Consider the following 21,014-nt stretch of genomic DNA (forward strand, 5'->3'; position numbering starts at 1 on the left):
ATGTGAACCTCACACAGAAGCTGGCAGGCAGGCAACTGCTCTTCTATTACAGTGAAAAAAAAATATTTATTTTAAATGTAAAGCTTAACCTATTGTTAAAACAGATATGAGTGGTGGCACTGGGCAAGAGGGCACAGTATCCACTGTGAACCTCACACAGAAGCTGGCAGGAAGGCAACTGCTCTTCTATTACAGTGGAAACAAAATTTTGGTTGTAAAAGCACGCTATAGAGACACCAGATATGAGTGGCAACTGTCAAAGTACGCTGGCAGGGTTGTGCAGGGCACACGCTGAAGGAAGGCCTGACAGAGCCGCTTGAAGGACACTGACTGGCTGCTATTAGCTTACACTGGAAACCTTTTTTCTTTGTAAAAGCACGCTAAAGAGACACCAGATATGATTGGCAACTGTCAAAGCACGCTGGCACAGGTCTGCAGAGCACACGCTGAAGTAGGCCTGACACCCAGACGCTTGCAGACAACTAACTGATCTTCTATTACAGTGAAAAAAAAGGATTTCTTTAAAATCTAAAGCTTAAGCTATTGTTAAAACAGATATGAGTGGTGGCACTGACTGTGCAAATGGGCAAGGCATCCAACCTGACACAGAAGCTGGCAGGCAGGCAACTGCTCTTCTATTACAGTGAAAAAAAAATGATTTCTTTAAAATCTAAAGCTTAAGCTATTGTTAAAACAGATATGAGTGGTGGCACTGACTGTGCAAATGGGCAAGGCATCCAACCTGACACAGAAGCTGGCAGGCAGGCAACTGCTCTTCTATTACAGTGAAAAAAATGATTTCTTTAAAATCTAAAGCTTAACCAATTGTTAAAACAGATATGAGTGGTGGCACTGACTGTGCAAATGGGCAAGGCATCCAACCTGACACAGAAGCTTGCAGGCAGGCAACTGCTCTTCTATTACAGTGAAAACAAATTATTTATTTTAAATCTAAAGCTTAACCAATTGTTAAAACAGATATGAGTGGTGGCACTGGGCAAGTGGGCACAGTATCCAATGTGAACCTCACACAGAAGCTGGCAGGCAGGCAACTGCTCTTCTATTACAGTGAAAAAAAATATTTATTTTAAATGTAAAGCTTAACCTATTGTTAAAACAGATATGAGTGGTGGCACTGGGCAAGTAGGCACAGTATCCTGCAATTACATTACACAGGGAAAAAAAAAAAAAAAAGCAGCCTGATGTTATAGCCCTTAAAAGGGCTTTTTGGGGTGCTGTCCTTACAGCAGAGATCAGATGAGTCCTTCAGGATTGTAGTGGACACTGAACACCCTAGCCTAGCTATCAATTTCCCTATCTAATCAGCAGCAGCTAAACTTTCCCTCCTCTCACTAAGCATGCAGCTTCAGAATGAATCGAAAATGGATGCTGGGAGGGAGGTTGGAGGGTGTGGAAGGGAGGGAGTGCTGCTGATTGGCTGGAATGTGTCTGCTGACCGAGAGGCACAGGGTCAAAGTTTGCCCAATGATGACGAATAGGGGGCGGATCGAACTGCGCATGTGTCCGCCCGCCATGGCGAACGCGAACACGCTAAGTTCGCCGGGAACTGTTCGCCGGCGGACAGTTCGGTACATCACTACTAATAAATATACCAAAATAAAGCGTTACATGTGACATATCGGTATTGCAGATTGTTATTGTTTTGTTTTACAGTGCAAATTCAGAGTCAGATAATGAATAAGTATTACCTAGGAGGAAATGGTTTAAACAAATCCAAGTGTTTGAAACCTTTTAATTTAAAAAGTCCAACGCTATTTAACAACCAGAATATGTGTATCAATCAAAATTTCGTTTGAATGTTGGATGATTTGGTCATTCGAATTCTGTAACTCCAGAGAGACATATCACACAAAAAAAAACAACATGGACAGCAGACAAACCATTTTGTTTGATTTGTGACTTTGGTAGAGAAAAAAATGAATAAAAGGAGTAAAAAAATAAATAAATAAATACATTTAAAAAAAAAAAAAAAAAAAAAAAAAAATATATATATATATATATATATATATATATATATATATATGTAACTTGTAGTCAGTCCTATGCTTCTAGCCTGGCCTTAAAAATTACTTGCCAATGCAATCCATAGAATTTCTAATTGTCAGGGCTAAAAAAATTTCACTTGACCGACTATCGACCACATGGCATACAAATGTTCCTAATATTATGTATATAAATTGCAGTACACTGATTGGCCTATTTTCACGCCCTTTGGGATTGCCCAAACATTTTTTTCCTGAACCAAACGCATGAACGAAAGTCGTCCAAGCTGAATTGCTACATAGATGGATTTTGGTCCCATTAAACAAAATCATTTTTTAGGACAAACTGATTCAACTGAAGCCACTTTATTAGCCATGCACAAGGTTATACTTACAAAATCTCATTCGAAAGACTTTTAAAGGTCTGAGGAAAGCTAAAATAGCGATAGTTTTTCTGTGTAGATAATTCATATTGCACTAAAGCTCTTAACATGTCTGTTCCAGACATAAGTCTACAATCTAGAAGCTTTTAGACATTTGTAAATTACTATCACTATATACAAATGATGTTCTCATGAGTCTTTTCCTCTTCTATATGTTTCACGTTAATGTCTTACTTTTCCATTAGTCTTAATAATTTACTGAAATAACCTGTTTTGTGCTTTTTTCCTCTTGTCTGTGATGAAGGTACTTTTTTTTTTTTTTTTTTTTTTTTTTAAAGTAATAGCGTTCTGGTAGAATTATTAATTTATGGGAAAGTCACACTTTGGGGTTTAATCTCTAAATAGTGAATTGTCTTGCTGGAAAATATTTTTTTTTGTCAACTAATTTGGGCTTGCATTCAGTTGCCAATTCACCAAAATGTTCTGTCTCTGTTCATTCGGCCCGAATGAAAGCCTCTTTTTTTTTTTTTTTTTTTTTTTTTTGCAGAACCCTTACTTCAAGTTAAATCCTCATCCCCACATGGGTACATGTAATGCAGGTATAAGTCATAAGAAATCACTTCCTCCCAGCATTTTAAAGAAGGTGTATGAGAGTGATAAGAGAAGCCTATAGGCATCAGCGGCAGAGCAGCATAATCCCTCATAGACCCGATAGAATGCAAAGAGTGAGGTTGCCAAAAAATAACTGTACTTTGTGGATATGAACATGTGATTGTGTGTGTGTGTGTGTGTGTGTGTGTGTGTCTGTGTTTGAATTTGTGTGTGTGTATGGTAATAAGTATATGTTTCTGTAACTGTACCTGATAGTGTGTGTGTGTCTCAATGTGTGCCTGAGTGTATGTGTGTGTGTTCATGTGTATATATGTGTGTCTACGAGAATGTTTGTGTGTTTAGCTATCTATTCCAGCGAGATGATATGCATTAATCTGCTCCGACAGGTCAGTGTGAACAGGTGCTCAGACTACGGAATGTTACATTGCATTGCAGACACCTTTATTGGCAAGCTCTGTGGGTAGGACATAAATAGAAAGCCCACAGCCAGATTTCATTACAGCAAAATCTTAAATTAATGATGTTAAAAAAATAGATCAAGGAACATTGTATCGGATAACCCTGGAAATATCTATAGATAGAGGAAGGAGAATGTATTGGAAATGTGTTGGCTGACAAGTTGATCTTCTGGGAATAATTATGGGGGAACAGGATTGCACTTCTAATTATAAATTAGAAGGTAACCTTGTGTTAAACAAGGGCATAGCACAGCACGCACTTATTGTTTGTTTAAAGGGACAGAATGCAAAAAAATTTGTTACATTGATTCTGTCTAAATATGTGTTAGTTAATCTGACAAATCTCTCTCTGAAATATAAACCATTTACTAAAATATTACAACTAAGAGGAAATGTACCCAGATTCATGTAGGATGTAGGGATGTGCACGGGAAAAATATTTGTTTCGGTTCGGCTCGCCATTCTGAAATTTGGGACTTCGGCACTTTGGGATTTCGGCTCTTCGGTTCGGAACTTCGGCACTTCGACACTTCGGGACTTCGACACTTCGGGACTTTGGCACTTTGGTACTTGGGGTAGGGTTAGGTTAGGGTCGGGTAGGATTAAGGGTAGGTTTAGGGTACGGTTAGGCATAGGGATAGGTTAGGGGTAGGGTTCGGGTTGTTTAGGAGCAGTGTTGGGGTAGGGTTAGGGGTAGGGTAGGGCTAGTGGTAGGGTTAGGGTAGGGTTAAGGGTAGGGTTAGGGTTGGTTTAGGAGTAGGGTTAGGGGTAGGGTAGGGGTAGGGTTCGGGTTGTTTAGGAGTAGTGTTGGGGTAGGGTTAGGGTAGGGCTAGTGGTAGGGCTAGGATTAGGGTAGGGTTAAGGGTAGGGTTAGGGGCAGGGTTAGGGTTAGGGTTGGTTTAGGAATAAGGTTAGGGGTAGGGTAGGGGTAGGGTAACCCTAACCCTACCCCTAACCCTAACCTTACCCCTAACCCAACCTCTAACCCTACCCCATCCTAACCCTCCCCCTAACCCTAAAACAACCCTAACCCTACCTCGGGAACTTCTGGACTTTGGCACATCGGTACTTGGGGTAGGGTTAAGTAAGGGTAGGATTAAGGGTAGGATTAAGGGTAGGGTTAGGCATAGGGTTAGGCGTAGGGTTAGGTTAGGGGTAGGGTTCGGGTTGGTTTAGGATTAGTGTTAGGCTAGGGGTAGGGTTAGGGTTAGGGGTAGGGGTAGGGTTAGAGGTAGGGTTAGGGGTAGGGTTAGGGTAGGGCTAGTGATAGGGTTATAGTTAAGGGTAGGGTTAGGGTTGGTTTAGGAGCAGGGTTAGGGGTAGGGTTAGGAATAGGGTTAGGATTACCCTACCCCTACTCTACCCCTAACCCTACTCTAACCACTAACCCTAACCCTACCCCAACCCCTAACGCTATCCCTACCCCAACCACTGACCCTAACCATACCTCAACCCATAATCCTACCCCAACCCCTAACCCCAACCCTCTCCTGTTTTGCGACCTTTCAGAAATCTGTAGCACTTCCGAAATTCGGCACTTCGGCACTTCCAAAATTCGGCAATTCGATTCGGTTCAGCATTCCAAAATTCGGCAGTTTGGAAATTCGGAAACTCGGCACTTCGGACATTCGGAAACATCTGAATGTTTGAATTTCTGAAATTCGTCTGAATTTGCATTTCGAACGAAACGAATTGCACTTGTCTAGTAGAAAGTAAAAATTCACAGGATTACTCAATAATGTTTAAATTGTTGGGAATTCAAAGTCAACGTGAAATTTTCTCCAAGCCAGTTACATTTCTATTTAGACTTTGAATGCTGTCTTATATGAAGAACATTTGTTTTATACACCTTAAGTTTATGTTATTGACTTCAAAGTCACACTTTTCAGCAAACATAATTATCTATCCTATCTTATGTTTATTGGTGTGATAACTATTATCTATCCTTAATTAATTACATTATTCCCTACATCTGAGGTTGCCATACCAGCTAAACTGATATGCATGATTAATTATGTATGCGTGACATTACACAATGTAAATCACAAGGAGTGACATAACAGAAAATTCTGTAAAATCAACAAAAAAAACTACTTACAATTTGATACTGCTGTATAGAGGGATTTCTCCCACTGTCTCCCTGTCTCACAGTATCTCTCTCAGTGTCCCCTATTGTCCCCGTGTCTCCCCTAGTTTCCCCGTGTCTCACATTGTCTCCATGTGTCGGTGTCCCAATGTGTCTCTTTGTCCCTACATCTCTTTGTTCCCATGTCTCCCAGTGTTTACCTGTGTCTCCCAGTGTCCACTAGTGTCTGGGTCCCCAGGTCTTCCAGTGCCTCCTAGTGTCTGTGTCCCTAGGTCTTCTTGTGTCCCCTGGTGCCTCTGTGTCCCATAGTGTCTGTGTCCCCTGGTGTCTCTGTGTCCCCATGTGTCTCCCGGTGTCCCTTAGTGTCTGTGTCCCCATGTGTCTTCCAATGTCCCTAAGTGTCTGGGTCCCTATGTGTCTCCCAGTGTCCCTTAGTGTCTGGGTCCCCATGTGTCTCCCAGTGTCCCTTAGTGTCTGGGTCCCCATGTGTCTCCTAGGGTCCCTTAGTGTCTGTGTCCCCATGAGTCTTCCAATGTCCCTAAGTGTCTGGGTCCCTATGTGTCTCCCAGTGTCCCTTAGTGTCTGGGTCGCCATGTGTCTCCCAGTGTCCCTTAGTGTCTGGGTCCCCACGTGTCTCCTAGGGTCCCTTAGTGTCTGGGTCCCCATGTGTCTCCCAGTGTCCCTTAGTGTCTGGGTCCCCATGTTTCTCCCAGTGTCCCTTAGTGTATGTGTCCCCATGTGTCTCCGTGTCCCCCACCCCTCACTTACCTGATCTGTTGTCTGTCTCTGCTGGCTGGACTCTCTGTGCTGATCCCCCACAGATCAGTGAGTAGAGAGAGTCAGGGAAATGATGTATCTTCCTATCCCTGCCTCTCTCCACACACACACAGTGCCTCTGACAGGCCAGCCCCGGTATCGCAGTCTAATCTCAGATTATACTTTGAAAAATACCGACATTTGTATGTAGTTAGCAGTTAGCAGTTAAGCTGTTGTATGAGTTAGCAGTTAAACAGATAATAATCTTGAAGGCAAGATACCTGGACAAACACATCTATATCGAGGGTGTGTTAGCTACAAACTAGCAAGTATTGAGCAACTATTAGCTATCAAATGCATGTTTCTTCATAACACTGACAAATTCTTATTATCTTAATATGTCTTGTGCTATCTGGCACTAAGACATTAGCAGCAGATCCTGCAAGTTGTGAGGTGGGGTCTCCATGGATCAGATTTGATGTTCCAACACATCCCACAGATGCTAATTTGGTTTGAGATCTGGGAAATATGAGGCCAAGGAACACCCAAAACTCTATGTCATGTTCCTGAAACCATTCCTGAGCAAATTGTGCAGTGTGGCAGGGTGCATTAATATGTTTAACCCCTTAAGGACACATGACATGTGTGACATGTCATGATTCCCTTTTATTCCAGAAGTTTGGTCCTTAAGGGGTTAAAGATACAACTGCCATCAGGGAACACCATTGCCAAAAAGGTACCTACGTGGTCTGCAACAATCTCTAGGTAGGTGGTATGTGTCAAAGTAATCCACATGTAAATGTAAAAGTATCCACATGTTATGCCAGGACCCAAGGTTTGCCAGTAGAACATTGCCCACAGTATAACACTGTCGCCGCCGGACTGCCTTCTTCCTATAGTGCTGCCATCTCTTCCCCAGGTAAACGACGCAAATGCACCCGACCATGCATCTTGTGTAAAAATAAAACGATATTCATCAGACCAGACAAACGCCTTCCATTGCTCCATGGACCAGTTCTAATGTGATCATGGGCACTCTGACCGGTCTGCAGCTAGGCAGCCCCATATGCAAAAACACTGCAATGCAGTATGTGTATTGTTGTGTTCTTGTAATGGAGAAAGGATATTTATTGAGGTCCAAGAATAAAACTCCCACTGATCTTTGGAAGGAGAGGTGGGCTTCTCCAAGGTAATCCACATATCACAAAGCCAGTTATATCATTTATTGTCATTGTTACCATTCTAACAGTACTAAATAGGTTGTGGTGAGTCCAAACATAATGATACGCCACACTGATTCATTTTTTGACACTTGGTCCTTTTGGATCCAAGTCCATGCTTTGGTTTTAAAACTATTGTTCCATTGCTAAGTGTGCCTGCAGAAATACAGAATGGAGCCTGAAATCTAATGCCCATTTATGATCATTTACATGTCAAGCTGGAAATTCCACGTGAATTGCGAAAGACAAGATTTCTCAGAATTACTGTGTGCAATGCGGACTTTTCCCAGGGCCCTGTTTGAATTTTGTAGATGAAGCACAACAGTGAAAATTTGAATATTTATTGATTTGGAAGATATATTTCTCCACATTCAGACGAATGTACGGTATATATGATTTTGAGTGAGGGACGTCTAGATATCTTCCTCTTGTATCTGAAAAAAAATAATCGAGAATGCATAATAGAGCCCAGGGAACATTTAGTTCAGTCAGTTCTTTAGTAACTGCTGCAGCGCCTGCACTTGACATCTCACAAGCCATCTGAGCAATTATGGAAGAAAATAAAAAGACGAAAGCTTAACACAGGACTCACCTTAAAAGCTAATGCGGGTCTCGTAATGCATCGGTCTACTTTCAGAGCTTGGGGGAAGTGTTATTTTAAAAAGCTTAAATAACGGCATGCGCGTGTGGTTAAACAGGGTGAAAGCATCAGCATTTCTAAAAAGTGACATATTAGCCTTATTGATGGATTAATTAAAGGGCTTCATTACATAATACACAATGCTTGTGTTCTTTTTACTTAAAGGGGGACTGTAATCTCTTTAACCATTAAATAAATAAAACGTGGAGAATAACCTCAAACGTGTGTTCACCTTGTTCCATGAGATGCTTATTTATCTGTTAAGTTTTAAATTTAGCAAATTACGTCATAACCCAGGTCAGACAAGGCAAGGCCAGGGCAGAAACTGCAAAAGATGAGAATAAATTGAATCAATGCTCGATCTCCCCCTTTCTCTGTATGCTTCCCCTCTCCTATTGCAAGATACCTGGGCTGATTTATTTATTTTGTTTGATTTTTCACACCTCGCTGGTGCATGTTTGATGAATATAGAGAAGAGTAAAAATATTGGTAAAAATCCGGGGAAGTGTCTTCAATGAATATCTCTTACCTGCTCCTAAAAAAACTAAAAGTCTAAAAGGGTTTATTCTCTAAATTGAAATGTTATGTTTACATATGAAACCAAGAGGGCTGCACTCACCTGAACATGCTCACACTATGAGGGTGCTGCTGGGGCCGATTTATACCCCACTCCAGCGCATTCACTCATTCACTGGACAGCAACTTCAAAGGTTTGTGACCTTTAAAACTGTTGTTTAGTGTATGAGTGACAAAGCCGCTAGTGGCCGCAGGGGGGCAGGTAAAGGTGAGATTGATTACCTGAACCTGTCCCTCACAGGCGCACCATCTTTCTAGCGCTGCACCTCTTCAACTCATGGCGCTTCAGCGACAGGAGCCAAAGTCACTGCTGTATTCTGGTGCATGCGTGAGAGTACAGCATTGAGCTCTATGGGGGGTTCCCTTGAGACAGGGGATCCTCCATAGACACAGCCAATTCCCTGCAGGCATCACGGCTGTTGGGATTGACTCTCAGACTCTGCCCCGAGTCTAAGAAAGTCAGGTGCAGGTTCAGAGACAAAGTAGTCCCTATGTCCCTATCTTTATAAAATGCTCATTTTTTTGGAAGGAGGTAATGGGGGTGGGGGGGAGGAGGGGGGTGACCATGCCGCTTTATATTATAATAATCACTGATGATGACTGGCTTGATATTGGAGGAGTTACAGAGTACCAGAAAAACTCAGATTAGCTCTAAATTGCACTGGTGCAAATGGAAAAGTAAGTTGGGTTTTTGTATTATAAGAAATAAAAATTGACCATTGAGGGTCTTGAATCAATTAAAACTAGATGGACATGGCACCCAGACCACTTAATTGAGCTGAAGTGATCTGAGTGCCTAAAGTGGTCCTTTACCCACTAAACTATGTCTTAGGGCTGTACTGGAAGTGTTGTAGTTCTTAGAAGTCAGAGGGATGCAGAAATGAGCCCCGAAGCACGTTTCACCGGTCAGGCGGCTCTTCAAGGGGATATATATTTTTAATCAGGTTTGTTTCCTTACTAAAACTATCATTGGGCTGAAGAAGATTCTTCTGTTCAAGTTAGAGCTTTCGTAATAGCTATTATAGCAGCCCACTTCAAGGACAATTGTTCCATTAGTATCCAGTTGCTAACACTTCTACTTTGTTACGCTTGCTCTACTTGCCACCGTTGTTTTCTCAGAATGTCAGTTTTTGTTTTTCTGACATTCTGACTAACATCACAAGATTCTAGATATTTTTCTGCCTCCATATACCTAGCAGGAAATCATACTTATTGTTCTCTAATTCGATGATCAACTGGTCGATAACTATGTATATATTATTTTTTTCTCTTTTGCTTTCCACTTTTCCTTTATATTACATTGACTACAATAGGTTCATTCTCATTTTGGATTTACTTTTCACACTTTTATTTTGTGATAAAAAATAGCTTTTTAATTAACATATTAAACGTTACGTTTGAGAGATTATCATATCATAGGGCAAGTTCTTCTCTACTATATTAGGTTTTTGTAGCTTGATTTAATTTTGCAATGTTTTAGGGGGGAAATATGAAACAATACAGGGAGACATGCCATCTTGGGTAATTGAATTTTCAGCAATTACTGCTAGGGCTGCAGACATACACATAAAGAGTATTCATATCAATTATACTGATTAGCCAAATTCTCACATTCATTTGCACTCACAGTATTCAAACATTGCTGCCCTTAAATAATTGTCTTTTTATGCTACATATGATTCATTTTCTATGATTAATTCCCATGCCATAGCAACACAGTAGCCGTAGTCATAATCTTCTTTAGAAAAATAAAATTGGTATCACATCTATATTAAACGGCCACAAATGACACCAAAGATAATACTATGTATTTGGACTTCACAGAATACCACACCTATCTTCAGAGTGGGTGACATCCATTTGGACAAATGAAAATGGGATTGGAGAACAACATAGGGAGCACTCTTAAGGAAAGCCAAGGACAAAACTCAGTTTCCCTTATTATTCCTTTGAGTGGAAATAAAAATAACAACAACAAGAACAGCATAAAAATACAATCTGTATCCAACCAACGTACTGGAACTATAGTGAAATCCCAAGCCAACAGTGAAAGTCTAGTTAAATCGCAATCCTGCCAAGAAAGACTGGACAAAGCTCAATCTAGCCAATCCATTGGAAGGTTCCTCAAATCACAGTCCAACCAACACAGTGAAAAGTTTACCAAATACAAATCTAATCAACAGAGTGAAAGACCATTCCAAACACAATCCAAAGACCACTTTGAAAGACCAGCCCCATCTGAAATCAATGAATACAGTGACAGACTAATTCTATCTCAATCCAACCAACTTGACAAACTCATCCTGCCAAAAGCAAAACAACATAGTGTAAAATGTCAACCACAGTCCATCCAACATTGTGAAAGACCAAGCCAGGCTTCAGCAGTCCAACACAGAGAACAGTTTGTCCTTTCTTTATCCAACCAATATAGTAAAAGTCTTGCTCAATCAAAGTCCAGCAAACACAATGATGAAAGAACCATCCAGTCTCAAGCCAACCAAAAAACTGACCACCTAACCCTATTTCCATCCAACAAGCATAGTGAAAGACTAATTCAATCTAAATCAAAGCAAAACAAAGACAATCTAATTCATCCTCACTCTGACCAACAGAATAAAACACAGATGGAACCTCTACATGGCCAACAAAGAGATAAAGTAGTTCCAGACAGCTGTAATTTTTCATTGTCGCCACATTTGAAGACAGAAGCAAAGGTTTTACGTAGAAATGAATGTATCACTATTTCTAATTCTTGTCAACCATGTGATTCTGATGTTAAATATCATCAAGAAAAAAACACAGTCGTAAATCAGCATGAAAACAAAGTGTCCAGCATGTCCGCTGGAAGTAAAAAGGAGGTTTTCCAGTTTTGGTCATCTCGAGTAAGAAGCCACACAAACGTTAATGGACATAATTCAAGAGCCAATTCAAACTCAAGCAAACAAACAATGCAAACTGCTTCCAAAATGGAAACTCGTTCTCAAAATAGATTGGAAAGTCATAGCTGTGGGTTGGATTGTAATAAAGATGTCAGCAAATGCATGAAGCCTGGGAAGAAGAGAAGTGACATGTTTTCCATGAACACATTTATCCATATTGATCATCATGTCATCAGCATAAGTGACCAGGTATGTGTGTGGCATCATGACAATCAACAGTGTGAGTCACGTTACATTCATATATGTGCAATGTGTTACATAATCTGTGTTGTAAAAGTATAGTAAGTACCTTTCTTTATTTATTTATGTTTAATCAGATGTAAATCTGAATATAAAAACCTTTTATTTTTCTTTATGAAAAGTTAATTGGTTAGGGATGTTGACTCAAGGATAAAAAACATTTTGATTCTCAAATGCCCAATGGGCCAGATTTACAAAAGCCTTGCTATCTAGGGTACATCCCCATGCCCTTACTTGCCGAACTCATTGGCATAACCTCCAGTCACACAGCCATTGCTACATCTCCCCTCCCACTCCTCCCCACCACCTCCCCTGTCATTAACACACTCTTATTGACATTAGAACTCAGAGATCACACATCTTTGTAACAATACCATTTTTAATTATTGGTTGTAATTGCAACCAATGTATAGGGTGTGTACGGGACACTGTAGGGAGTATAAAATAAAATGGGTGTGAGGCAGTCTTAGTCAGATAACCACCCATCTGATTACCTTCTGCGTAGTGATAGTGGGTTGAGAGCACTGATTAAGGTCTTGACTGGACAAAACATTGTGATTTTATGAGAAACTTACCTATATAAAGATATCCTGCTGTTGAAGCTTGTTCCTGTATTTTTACCAGAATTTCAACTGAGCTTAAGCAAAACAAAAGTACCCAATAATAGCTGTGCCAGAAAACAGGACATATTTAGTATAGGGATGCATGTATACAAATATCTATCTATCTATCTGTCTGTCTGTCTGTCTGTCTGTCTGTCTGTCTGTCTGTCTGTCCGTCTGTCTATCTATCTATCTATCTACTGTCTGTCTATCTGTCTATCTATCTATCTATCTATCATTGTCGGTCTGTCTGTCTGTCTATCTACCATCAGAAAACAACAGAAAAAATAAGTCAATGAACAGAGACAATGCGCGTCATAAGATTGCAAAGTAGAGAATGTTGTCTTTACCAATTTATTTTGACATATACCACTATTTTTTAGATTAGATTTGAAGATTATTCAATAGAAGAAATTGTATTTGAGATCACCAAGAAGGCTAATAGTGATCTAGAAAAGATACGAGCTATTTGGATATGGCTTTGTCACAATATCAGTAAGTATAACTGATTTATCTTTGGTAATTGATAAATCAAATGAACTAGATGTTATAATAAACACATCGACCATTGTTACCAATAAGAATTCTCATATACAGGTCATTTCAACGTTTCTGTACAGAATCCCGGATAGGGTGCGGTTTTGATGCATATATTGCAACAAGTGTACAAGGATACAAGTATTCAGAAACATACATATACAGCTGGAATCAGAATTATTCAACCCCAAGTGAAAATAAGGTCAATTGTCAAAACGTCCAGACTTTTCAGCTCTTTGCAATGAACAAATCAATCAAAAGCAATTGAAATAGCTCAACACAACATAGGCTTCAATTGGTGTCCACAAACTCAGCTGAAATGCAATTTGTAATGACTTCTCCAGTCTCAGAATTATTCAACCCCTTCATTGCAAGCATCTTTAGTAATTGGTAGAGCACCCTCTTGCGGTTATGAGATGCATAGCCTGACACCAGCTTCTGGCAGCGTTAATGAGGAATTTTAGCACATTGCTCGTGGTCTCCAGTTCAGAAATATTCTTGGGTTTGCGTGCTGCAACCGCCTTCTTCAAATCCCACCAGAAATTGTCTATGGGGTTCAAGTCAGATGACCTTGATGGCCACTGTAGAAGTTTCCAGGACTTCTTCTATCATATGAAGTAACTAATGAAGCCCTTAATTAGCTGCATCGGGTGTGATTGAGACTAACCCTATTTTGCATATGTGTGCTGTTGTGAGGGGTTCTATTCATGAGGTTGAATACATTTGAGAATGGAGAAGTCATTATAAGTAAAATTTTCAGTTGAATTTGGGGAAACCACTTGAAGCATTCGTTGTATTGGGCTACTGCAATTACTTGTGTTTGATTTGTTCATTGCAAACAGCTGAAAGTCTGTACATTTTGACAAAAAAAAAACAGATTTTCAATGTGGGTTGAATGATTTTGATTACAACTGTATTGCAGCCCATCCTGTTTCTAAAATTCAATCTAAATCCAAGCATGGCTCTGAGAGTCTGTAAATATTATCCATTTGGCAGAGAAACACCAATGAAATGAGACCAGTATGTGATGATTGTGAATGGTGGTGAGATTTGTCGGCTAGTTGCGCATACTTTCTTTTAGCAGAACTTAGTTAAAGGTCCATACTAAAGGGACAGATAGTCCATCATCTTTAAAGGACCAGCAATGCTTCAAATAACATTAAAAAATCAAGAAAGATGTGAATGTCATGAATCATTTCTATTTTACTTTCAATGCACCAGAAATACTGTACTTTATAACAGTGTGGGGGGGGAGGGGGTCGGCCATAAATGTATCTGGACTTGAAGATTATTTTTTGGGCCACTGATTATTATTTGCATTCCCGCTGTGTTCTGGCTGGATGCAAATCTCGGCCAATCAAAATACAGCTCTGATTTAAAAAGTCTTTTTTTTTTTCTCCTGTCGCTCTCTGCGTCCTATTATTAAACGTTACATAATACCGTTTACACAATTATTATTTCCTGTCTCTTTGTGTTATTTCATGTGAAATACGTTTATTTTCAGGCAAGACAGACGCTTTACAGCCATTAATTGGCTATCGTGAAAGATCAAACACAGAAACATTGTTGTTGCTCAACTAATAAACTATTTTTCCTTCCTGGAAAAAAATAACCTACAATGCAAAGTAGTAAACGTACAACAATGTCACCTATTACTAACATTTAATATGTTCCTACAACAGTGCTTTCACCTTTCCTGTTAGTGTGTTTATAGAGTATACCGATTAGGCTATCTGTTACATTCCATAGAATAACTCAGTGTTGTTAATTTCTCTGATGTTTGTTTAAGGTTACGATGTTGAAGGTTATCTCGGACTGTCACCAAAGATATTCCAGCCAAAAGATGTCGTGAAAAGTGGAAAAGCCGTGTGTTCTGGCTACGCAGGACTATTTAAAGAAATGTGCAGGTATATATTACATTTACCTGTGTAGTATATCTGTAGTATGAATGCTATTGGCATTATGCTCAAAAGGGAGACTTACCTTTCTTTCTCTTTATTTATTTATTTATTTATTATTGCCATTTATATAGCGCCAACAGATTCCGTAGCGCTTTACAATATTATGAGAGGGGGATTTAACTATAAATAGGACAATTACAAATAAACTTACAGGAACAATAGGTTGAAGAGGACCCTGCTCAAATGAGCTTACATTCTATAGGAGGTGGGGTGTAAAACACATTAGGACAGGAATTTACAATCAAATAAGGTGGGCTGCCCTTTAGGAGAGGGCAAGAGACAGGTATGTGAGGTAAGGGTTAGTCTTGGAGGCCATAAGCTTTCCTAAAGAGATGGGTTTTAAGGCACTTCTTAAAAGATGCAAGACTAGGGGAGAGTCTGATGGCGGTAGGCAGGCTATTCCACAGGAAGGGAGCCGCCCGTGAGAAGTCCTGCAAGCGCGAGTTGGCCGTACGAGTGCGGACAACGGACAGCAGGTGGTCATGGGCAGAACGGAGAGACCGAGAAGGGACATACCTATGGATCTGTGAGGAGATATAAGAGGGGCTAGAGTTGTTCAGTGCTTTATAGGTGTGAGTTAGTACCTTGAATTGACTCCTATAGCATACAGGAAGCCAATGTAAGGACTGGCAGAGGGGTGAGGTGTGAGAGAAACGACTAGAGAGGAAAATCAATCTAGCAGCAGCATTCATTACGGACTGTAAGGGTGCAGTACGGCTATTGGGAAGACCAATCAGGAGAGGGTTACAATAATCCATGCGGGAAATTACTAGAGCATGGACAAGCTCCTTGGTAGTATCTGGTGCAAGAAAGGGGCGGATGCGGGCTATGTTTTTAAGATGGAATCTACAGGATTTGGCAACATGCTGGATGTGAGGCTCAAAGGTGAGACCAGAGTCAAGTATGACGCCAAGACAGCGCGCTTGCAAGGATGGACTAATGTTGGTACCACAAACTTGGAGGGAGAGCGAAAGATGAGGATCAGTATTAGGAGGAGGAAAGACAAGGAGCTCAGTTTTGGAGATATTGAGTTTCAGAAAGCGGGAGGACATCCAGTCAGAGATGGAAGAAAGGCAAGCAGTGACACGTTGCAGGACGGCAGGGGAGAGGTCCGGGGAGGAGAGATATAGCTGGGTGTCATCAGCGTACAGGTGGTAGTGAAATCCAAAAGAGGTAATAAGTTTGCCAAGAGAGGCAGTATAAAGAGAAAATAGAAGGGGACCAAGGACGGAGCCTTGGGGAACGCCAACTGAGACAGGGCAAGGGGAGGAGGTATCATTAGAAAAGGACACTGAATGAGCGTTGGGAGAGATAAGAGGAAAACCATGAGAGGACAGAGTCACAGAGACCAAGTGATTGAAGAGTTTGAAGAAGGAGAGCATGATCAACGGTGTCAAAGGCTGCTGAGAGGTCAAGAAGAATTAGTATGGAGTAGTGGCCTTTGGATTTAGCTGCGATTAGGTCGTTAGTAACTTTGATAAGGGCAGTCTCTGTAGAGTGGAGAGGGCGGAAGCCAGATTGAAGGGGGTCAAGGAGAGAGTTGGAATTGAGGAAATGAGACACACGGGTAAAGACAAGTCTTTCCAGAAGCTTTGAGGAAAAAGGGAGCAGGGATATGGGACGGTAGTTAGAGGGGGTGGATGGGTCGAGGGATGGTTTTTTTAGTATAGGTACTACAGTGGCATGTTTAAGGTCAGCAGGGACGATGCCAGAAGAGAGTGAGCAGTTGAAGATGTGTGTTAGAGAAGGCACAAGACAAGTGGAGAGAGATCTAATAAGGTGAGATGGGACAGGATCGAGCGGGCAAGTGGTGGGGCGAGAGGAGCAAAGAAGAGCAGCCACCTCTTGGACAGTAGCTGGGGAGAATGTCTGAAGGGTAGGAAAGGCATGATCTATGTGTGATTGAGAAACAGAAAGGCAAGGAGGGGAGAATTCTTTCCTTAGCTGTTCAATCTTGTCAGTGAAGTAACATGCAAAGTTATCAGCAGTAAGGTTAGTTTTGGGGGTGGCCACAGCAGGGCGAAGAAGAGAATTAAAGGTGTGAAAGAGACGCCTGGGGTTGCGGGAACATGAACTAATGAGAGAGGAAAAGTAGGACTGTTTGGCAAGGGCAAGGGCTGCACTGTATGAACACAATATGAATCTATAATGGAGAAAGTCTGATCGTGTACGAGACTTCCTCCAGGAGCGTTCAGCACAACGGGAACATCTTTGCAGGTAGCGCGTTGATTTAGTATGCCATGGTTGGGGGCGGGTCCTCCTCGAGGTGCTTGTTTGGAGTGGCGCTGCAGTGTTCAAGGCATATGTAAGAGTAGAGTTATATATGGAGATGGCCTGTGAAGGACAGGAGAGGGAAGGGATGGACAGCAGTTGTGAATCAATGTCAGCTGACAACTGTTGGAGATCAAGAGAATTAAGGTCCCTCCTGAGTTGAGGGGGGTTATATGTAGTGGTTGTGGTGTCTATAGCCTGTCCCTGCAATGTTAGCACTGTAAATACTGCTTTTTCCGAAAAAAAGGCAGTGTTTACTTTGCTGCCTAGTAACACCTCTAGTGGCCGTCACTCAGAGCGCCACTAGAGCTGCTTCCTTGTCCAGTGCTTCACAGAGTGCAACACCTGAGTTCAGCGTCTCCATGCTCTGCATGGAGGCGCTGAACATTCCCTGTAGAGATAGACACAGATATTTAATGATGAGAAGGGAATGGGGGGTAACCACTAATGCTAATTATTTATACACAAGTAAAGGAAGAAAAAAGTACAAAATCCCCATAGGAAAAGGAGTAACCCGTGTATAAAACTTAACTTTTATTTAGGTCTTTAAAAAAACACAAGTCTAATGATTATATACAAACAAATCCCTACATATAAGAGACATATTAAAAATAGAACCACTGTTTAGAAGTTATGTCTTGATCGTAATACAGAATAGCAGAGACAGATATAGAATATAGTGGGCATAGATAGGCCAGAGAAATACTATGGATACAAATCTGTCAAATAGATCTGGTAATTCTAGTTATAATGTATCAACAGAAATAACAAATCAACAATAATAAATTAAAAAAGAAAAAGACAGAAAAAACACACAAATGCCTCCTAGAGTGTGTGTGATGACACACTCCAGAGACAATAAAGGGAAGGGAGGGAAGTATTCGCTAAACTGGATAGTATTCCATATAGTGTAATTGGAAAAGTCTTACCAAATAGAGGTAGATAGATAAAAGTCTAAAATTAACCTGTAACTGGAGATATACTGGTGTGCCTTCGATGGCACCACTTAAAAAAAGGCTAGCCTCCAATCTGTTCTATACTACAGTAGCTAAACCTAGATAAAGTAACAAAATTAAGAGATAAATGAAAATTATCGATAATGAAAAAGGAGAGAAAATAAAAACGAAATAATTTCTCAATAATAAATAATTAAAGAAAATTGAAAATCTCATCAAAAGTGTATGGTGTCAGCATCTCCATATAAATCTCATGCTGCATCATCGTCCATTATAATTAGACTCCAATACACATAGACCGTCCCGACGCGTTCTCCAGTGGAAGAGCCAGTTAGTGCCAATTCACCACAATCTACATAATCCATGTTAGGGAAAGGGATTCACACAACATACACCCGGCTTAATCTTATATTTATACGGTATTAGCTAGCCTTTTACTAACACACGCAGAACACCTTTATATGACGTGTTATCTAAGTAAGGTTACAGGGATTGCCCATGTCTGAAAAATTTTAAAAAAAAAATTCTTGTAAAATTATGTGTGACTTGATGAAAGTTCAGTCCAATAAACTCTATATTGTTGTCAACATATTTCCAACACTGTTACGGTAAAAGTCTCTTTAAGATAACCGTATCAAACAACACCTGCACAGCTCCCAGATTGGCAGGCAGAGAATTATAGGAGTTGTGATCCAACATGGGCTGGGTACTGCAAGTTTGATATTCCTTTAAACAATAGAATTCACTTGAAACTTTGAGCCACTGTGTAGGCGAAATAGCTATTAAAATGGTAATCTGTGAATTGCCTTTGAACGGAATACTTAGTGTATTCAGACTCTTTCCTTGAGAGGTTTGATGCGCTCAGTTGGAATTAAACTCGCCTTGAATAATTGAGTTCACGCCGAATGAAAAGGGTTGAGGAAATTGCTCAAATCCAAGGCGGGTTGCAAAGATTTCTCTGGGTTTTACATAATAAAGGAAATTACAGCAGATAACATGTTCAATTTCTTGCAGGGAAATAGGAATAAAATGCAGAGAAATATCTGGACACAGTCGAGGATCAGAATACAGCAATGGTCTTAGCTTCCATAGGACAAAATCCAACCATATGTGGAACGCGTTGGAGCTTGATGATCACTGGTATCTTTTGGATGCTTGCTGGGGAGCAGGAACAGTAAATCTCCAGGAAAAGATATTTGTTCCAAGGTTAGATTATTGAATAATGACTACAATTAAAATGCAAAAAAACATTATATATCCTCGGTCCTATAGGTCCTTTCCCTACCGAGCACTTAATGGAACACTATAGTGTCCCCCCCCTTATTAGTATTTAGGGCCCCCACGGCTATCACCCCCCACGGCTATCAAAAGTGTTTTTTTTCTTACCTTATTACATTGAGTAAGTTTATTCTCCACCTCCTCCGATGTTGTCGCAAATGGGTAGTGTTGCACGGACGTTAGGCCTTCCCCATAGGATAGTGTTGAATGGGGATTTAGAAGATGCTGCACATCCTCATGCAAAGCGTGAAACAGCAGGAAGCACCTCTATTAGCTGTTTATTATCAAAATGTACAGACTTTCAGCTGTTTGCAATGACCAAATTAAACAAAGGTATTTAAAAAAGCTTAACACAACTAATGATTCCAGTGTTTTCTCCAAATTCAGCTGAAAATGAAAGTTATAATGACTTCTCCAGTCTCAAAATGATTCAGCCCCTGTATAGAATCCATCACAAAAGCACATAATATGCCAAACATGTGTTGTCTCAAGCACACCTTATGTAACTTATCAAGGGCTTAATTAGTTGCACCATGTGTGCTTGAGCTGGAACACTTGAAATATCTAAACTGGCTAGGAGTTTGTTGAGTGTCACGTTTGACTTCATGTAAAAATATGGCTAAGTCAAAAGAATGGTCCACAATTGTAAGAGAAGGGATCATCATCCACAAACAAAGAGCAGGATACAAAACGATAGCAAAAGCTAGACACACGGCTGGAAGCATAGTTAGCAATTTCAAAGTTGAAGCAACAGTGGTTACACCACCTGGACGGTGCAGAAACAGGAAGCTATCAATAGCTGTAGTCAGATTTCTGAGAAGGCAGGTTGTGAAGAACTCCCAAGTGACTGCAAAAGACCTGCAGCAAGACTTGGTCATAACAGACACTGAGGTTTCAGTGAGCACAGTAAGGCATGTACTAAACACAGAAGATTTCCATGCCAAAACTCCAAGACATACACCACTATTGACCCAAAAACACAAGTTAAGTCGGCTCCAAAATGCTCAAAATCATATAAATGAGCCACAAAAGTTTTGGGATTCTGTTCTTTGGAATGATGAAACAAAACTAGAACCTTTCAAACCCAATGGATCAGCTGTTTGTGTGAAGGAAGAAGACTGAAGCATATGGTGAAAAGAACACTCCTCCTACAGTTAAGCATGGTGGTGGCTTGGTGATGCTCTGGGGCTACTTTGCATCCTCTGGCACCGAAACCTGCAGTGTGTGAAAGGCAGGATGGATTCATTGAAGTATCAGGAAATCCTTGGAGAAAATGTCATGCTGTTTGTGAGGAAGCTGAAGCTTGTGCGTCATTGTACCTACTAACAAGACAATAATCCCAAGCCACAGAAGGACTTCTTGTGCAACCAAGCCTCATATTCCACCAAGGCTTGGTTGCAGAAGAAGTCCTGGAAAATTCTACAGTGGCCATCAAAGTCTCCTGACTTGAACCCAATAGAAAATCTCTGGTGAGATTTGAGGAAAAACTGGAGGCC

At 40.6% G+C, this 21,014-nt stretch overlaps 1 protein-coding gene across 1 annotated transcript in view; it reads left to right on the top strand.

Annotated features, from left to right (window-relative positions):
- The window catches only part of LOC134614133 (uncharacterized), a 49,382-nt gene that overhangs the window by 17,342 nt on the left and 11,026 nt on the right, over positions 1-21,014 (top strand). The window contains exons 2-5 of the mRNA XM_063457591.1: positions 10,559-11,862; positions 12,899-13,010; positions 14,842-14,959; positions 19,255-19,446. Coding sequence (XP_063313661.1) covers positions 10,603-11,862; positions 12,899-13,010; positions 14,842-14,959; positions 19,255-19,446 — 1,682 coding nt within the window. The 5' untranslated portion in view covers positions 10,559-10,602. The remainder of the gene's footprint in view (positions 1-10,558; positions 11,863-12,898; positions 13,011-14,841; positions 14,960-19,254; positions 19,447-21,014) is intronic.

Source organism: Pelobates fuscus, chromosome 6 (assembly GCF_036172605.1).
Source record: "Pelobates fuscus isolate aPelFus1 chromosome 6, aPelFus1.pri, whole genome shotgun sequence".
NCBI lineage: Eukaryota > Metazoa > Chordata > Amphibia > Anura > Pelobatidae > Pelobates > Pelobates fuscus.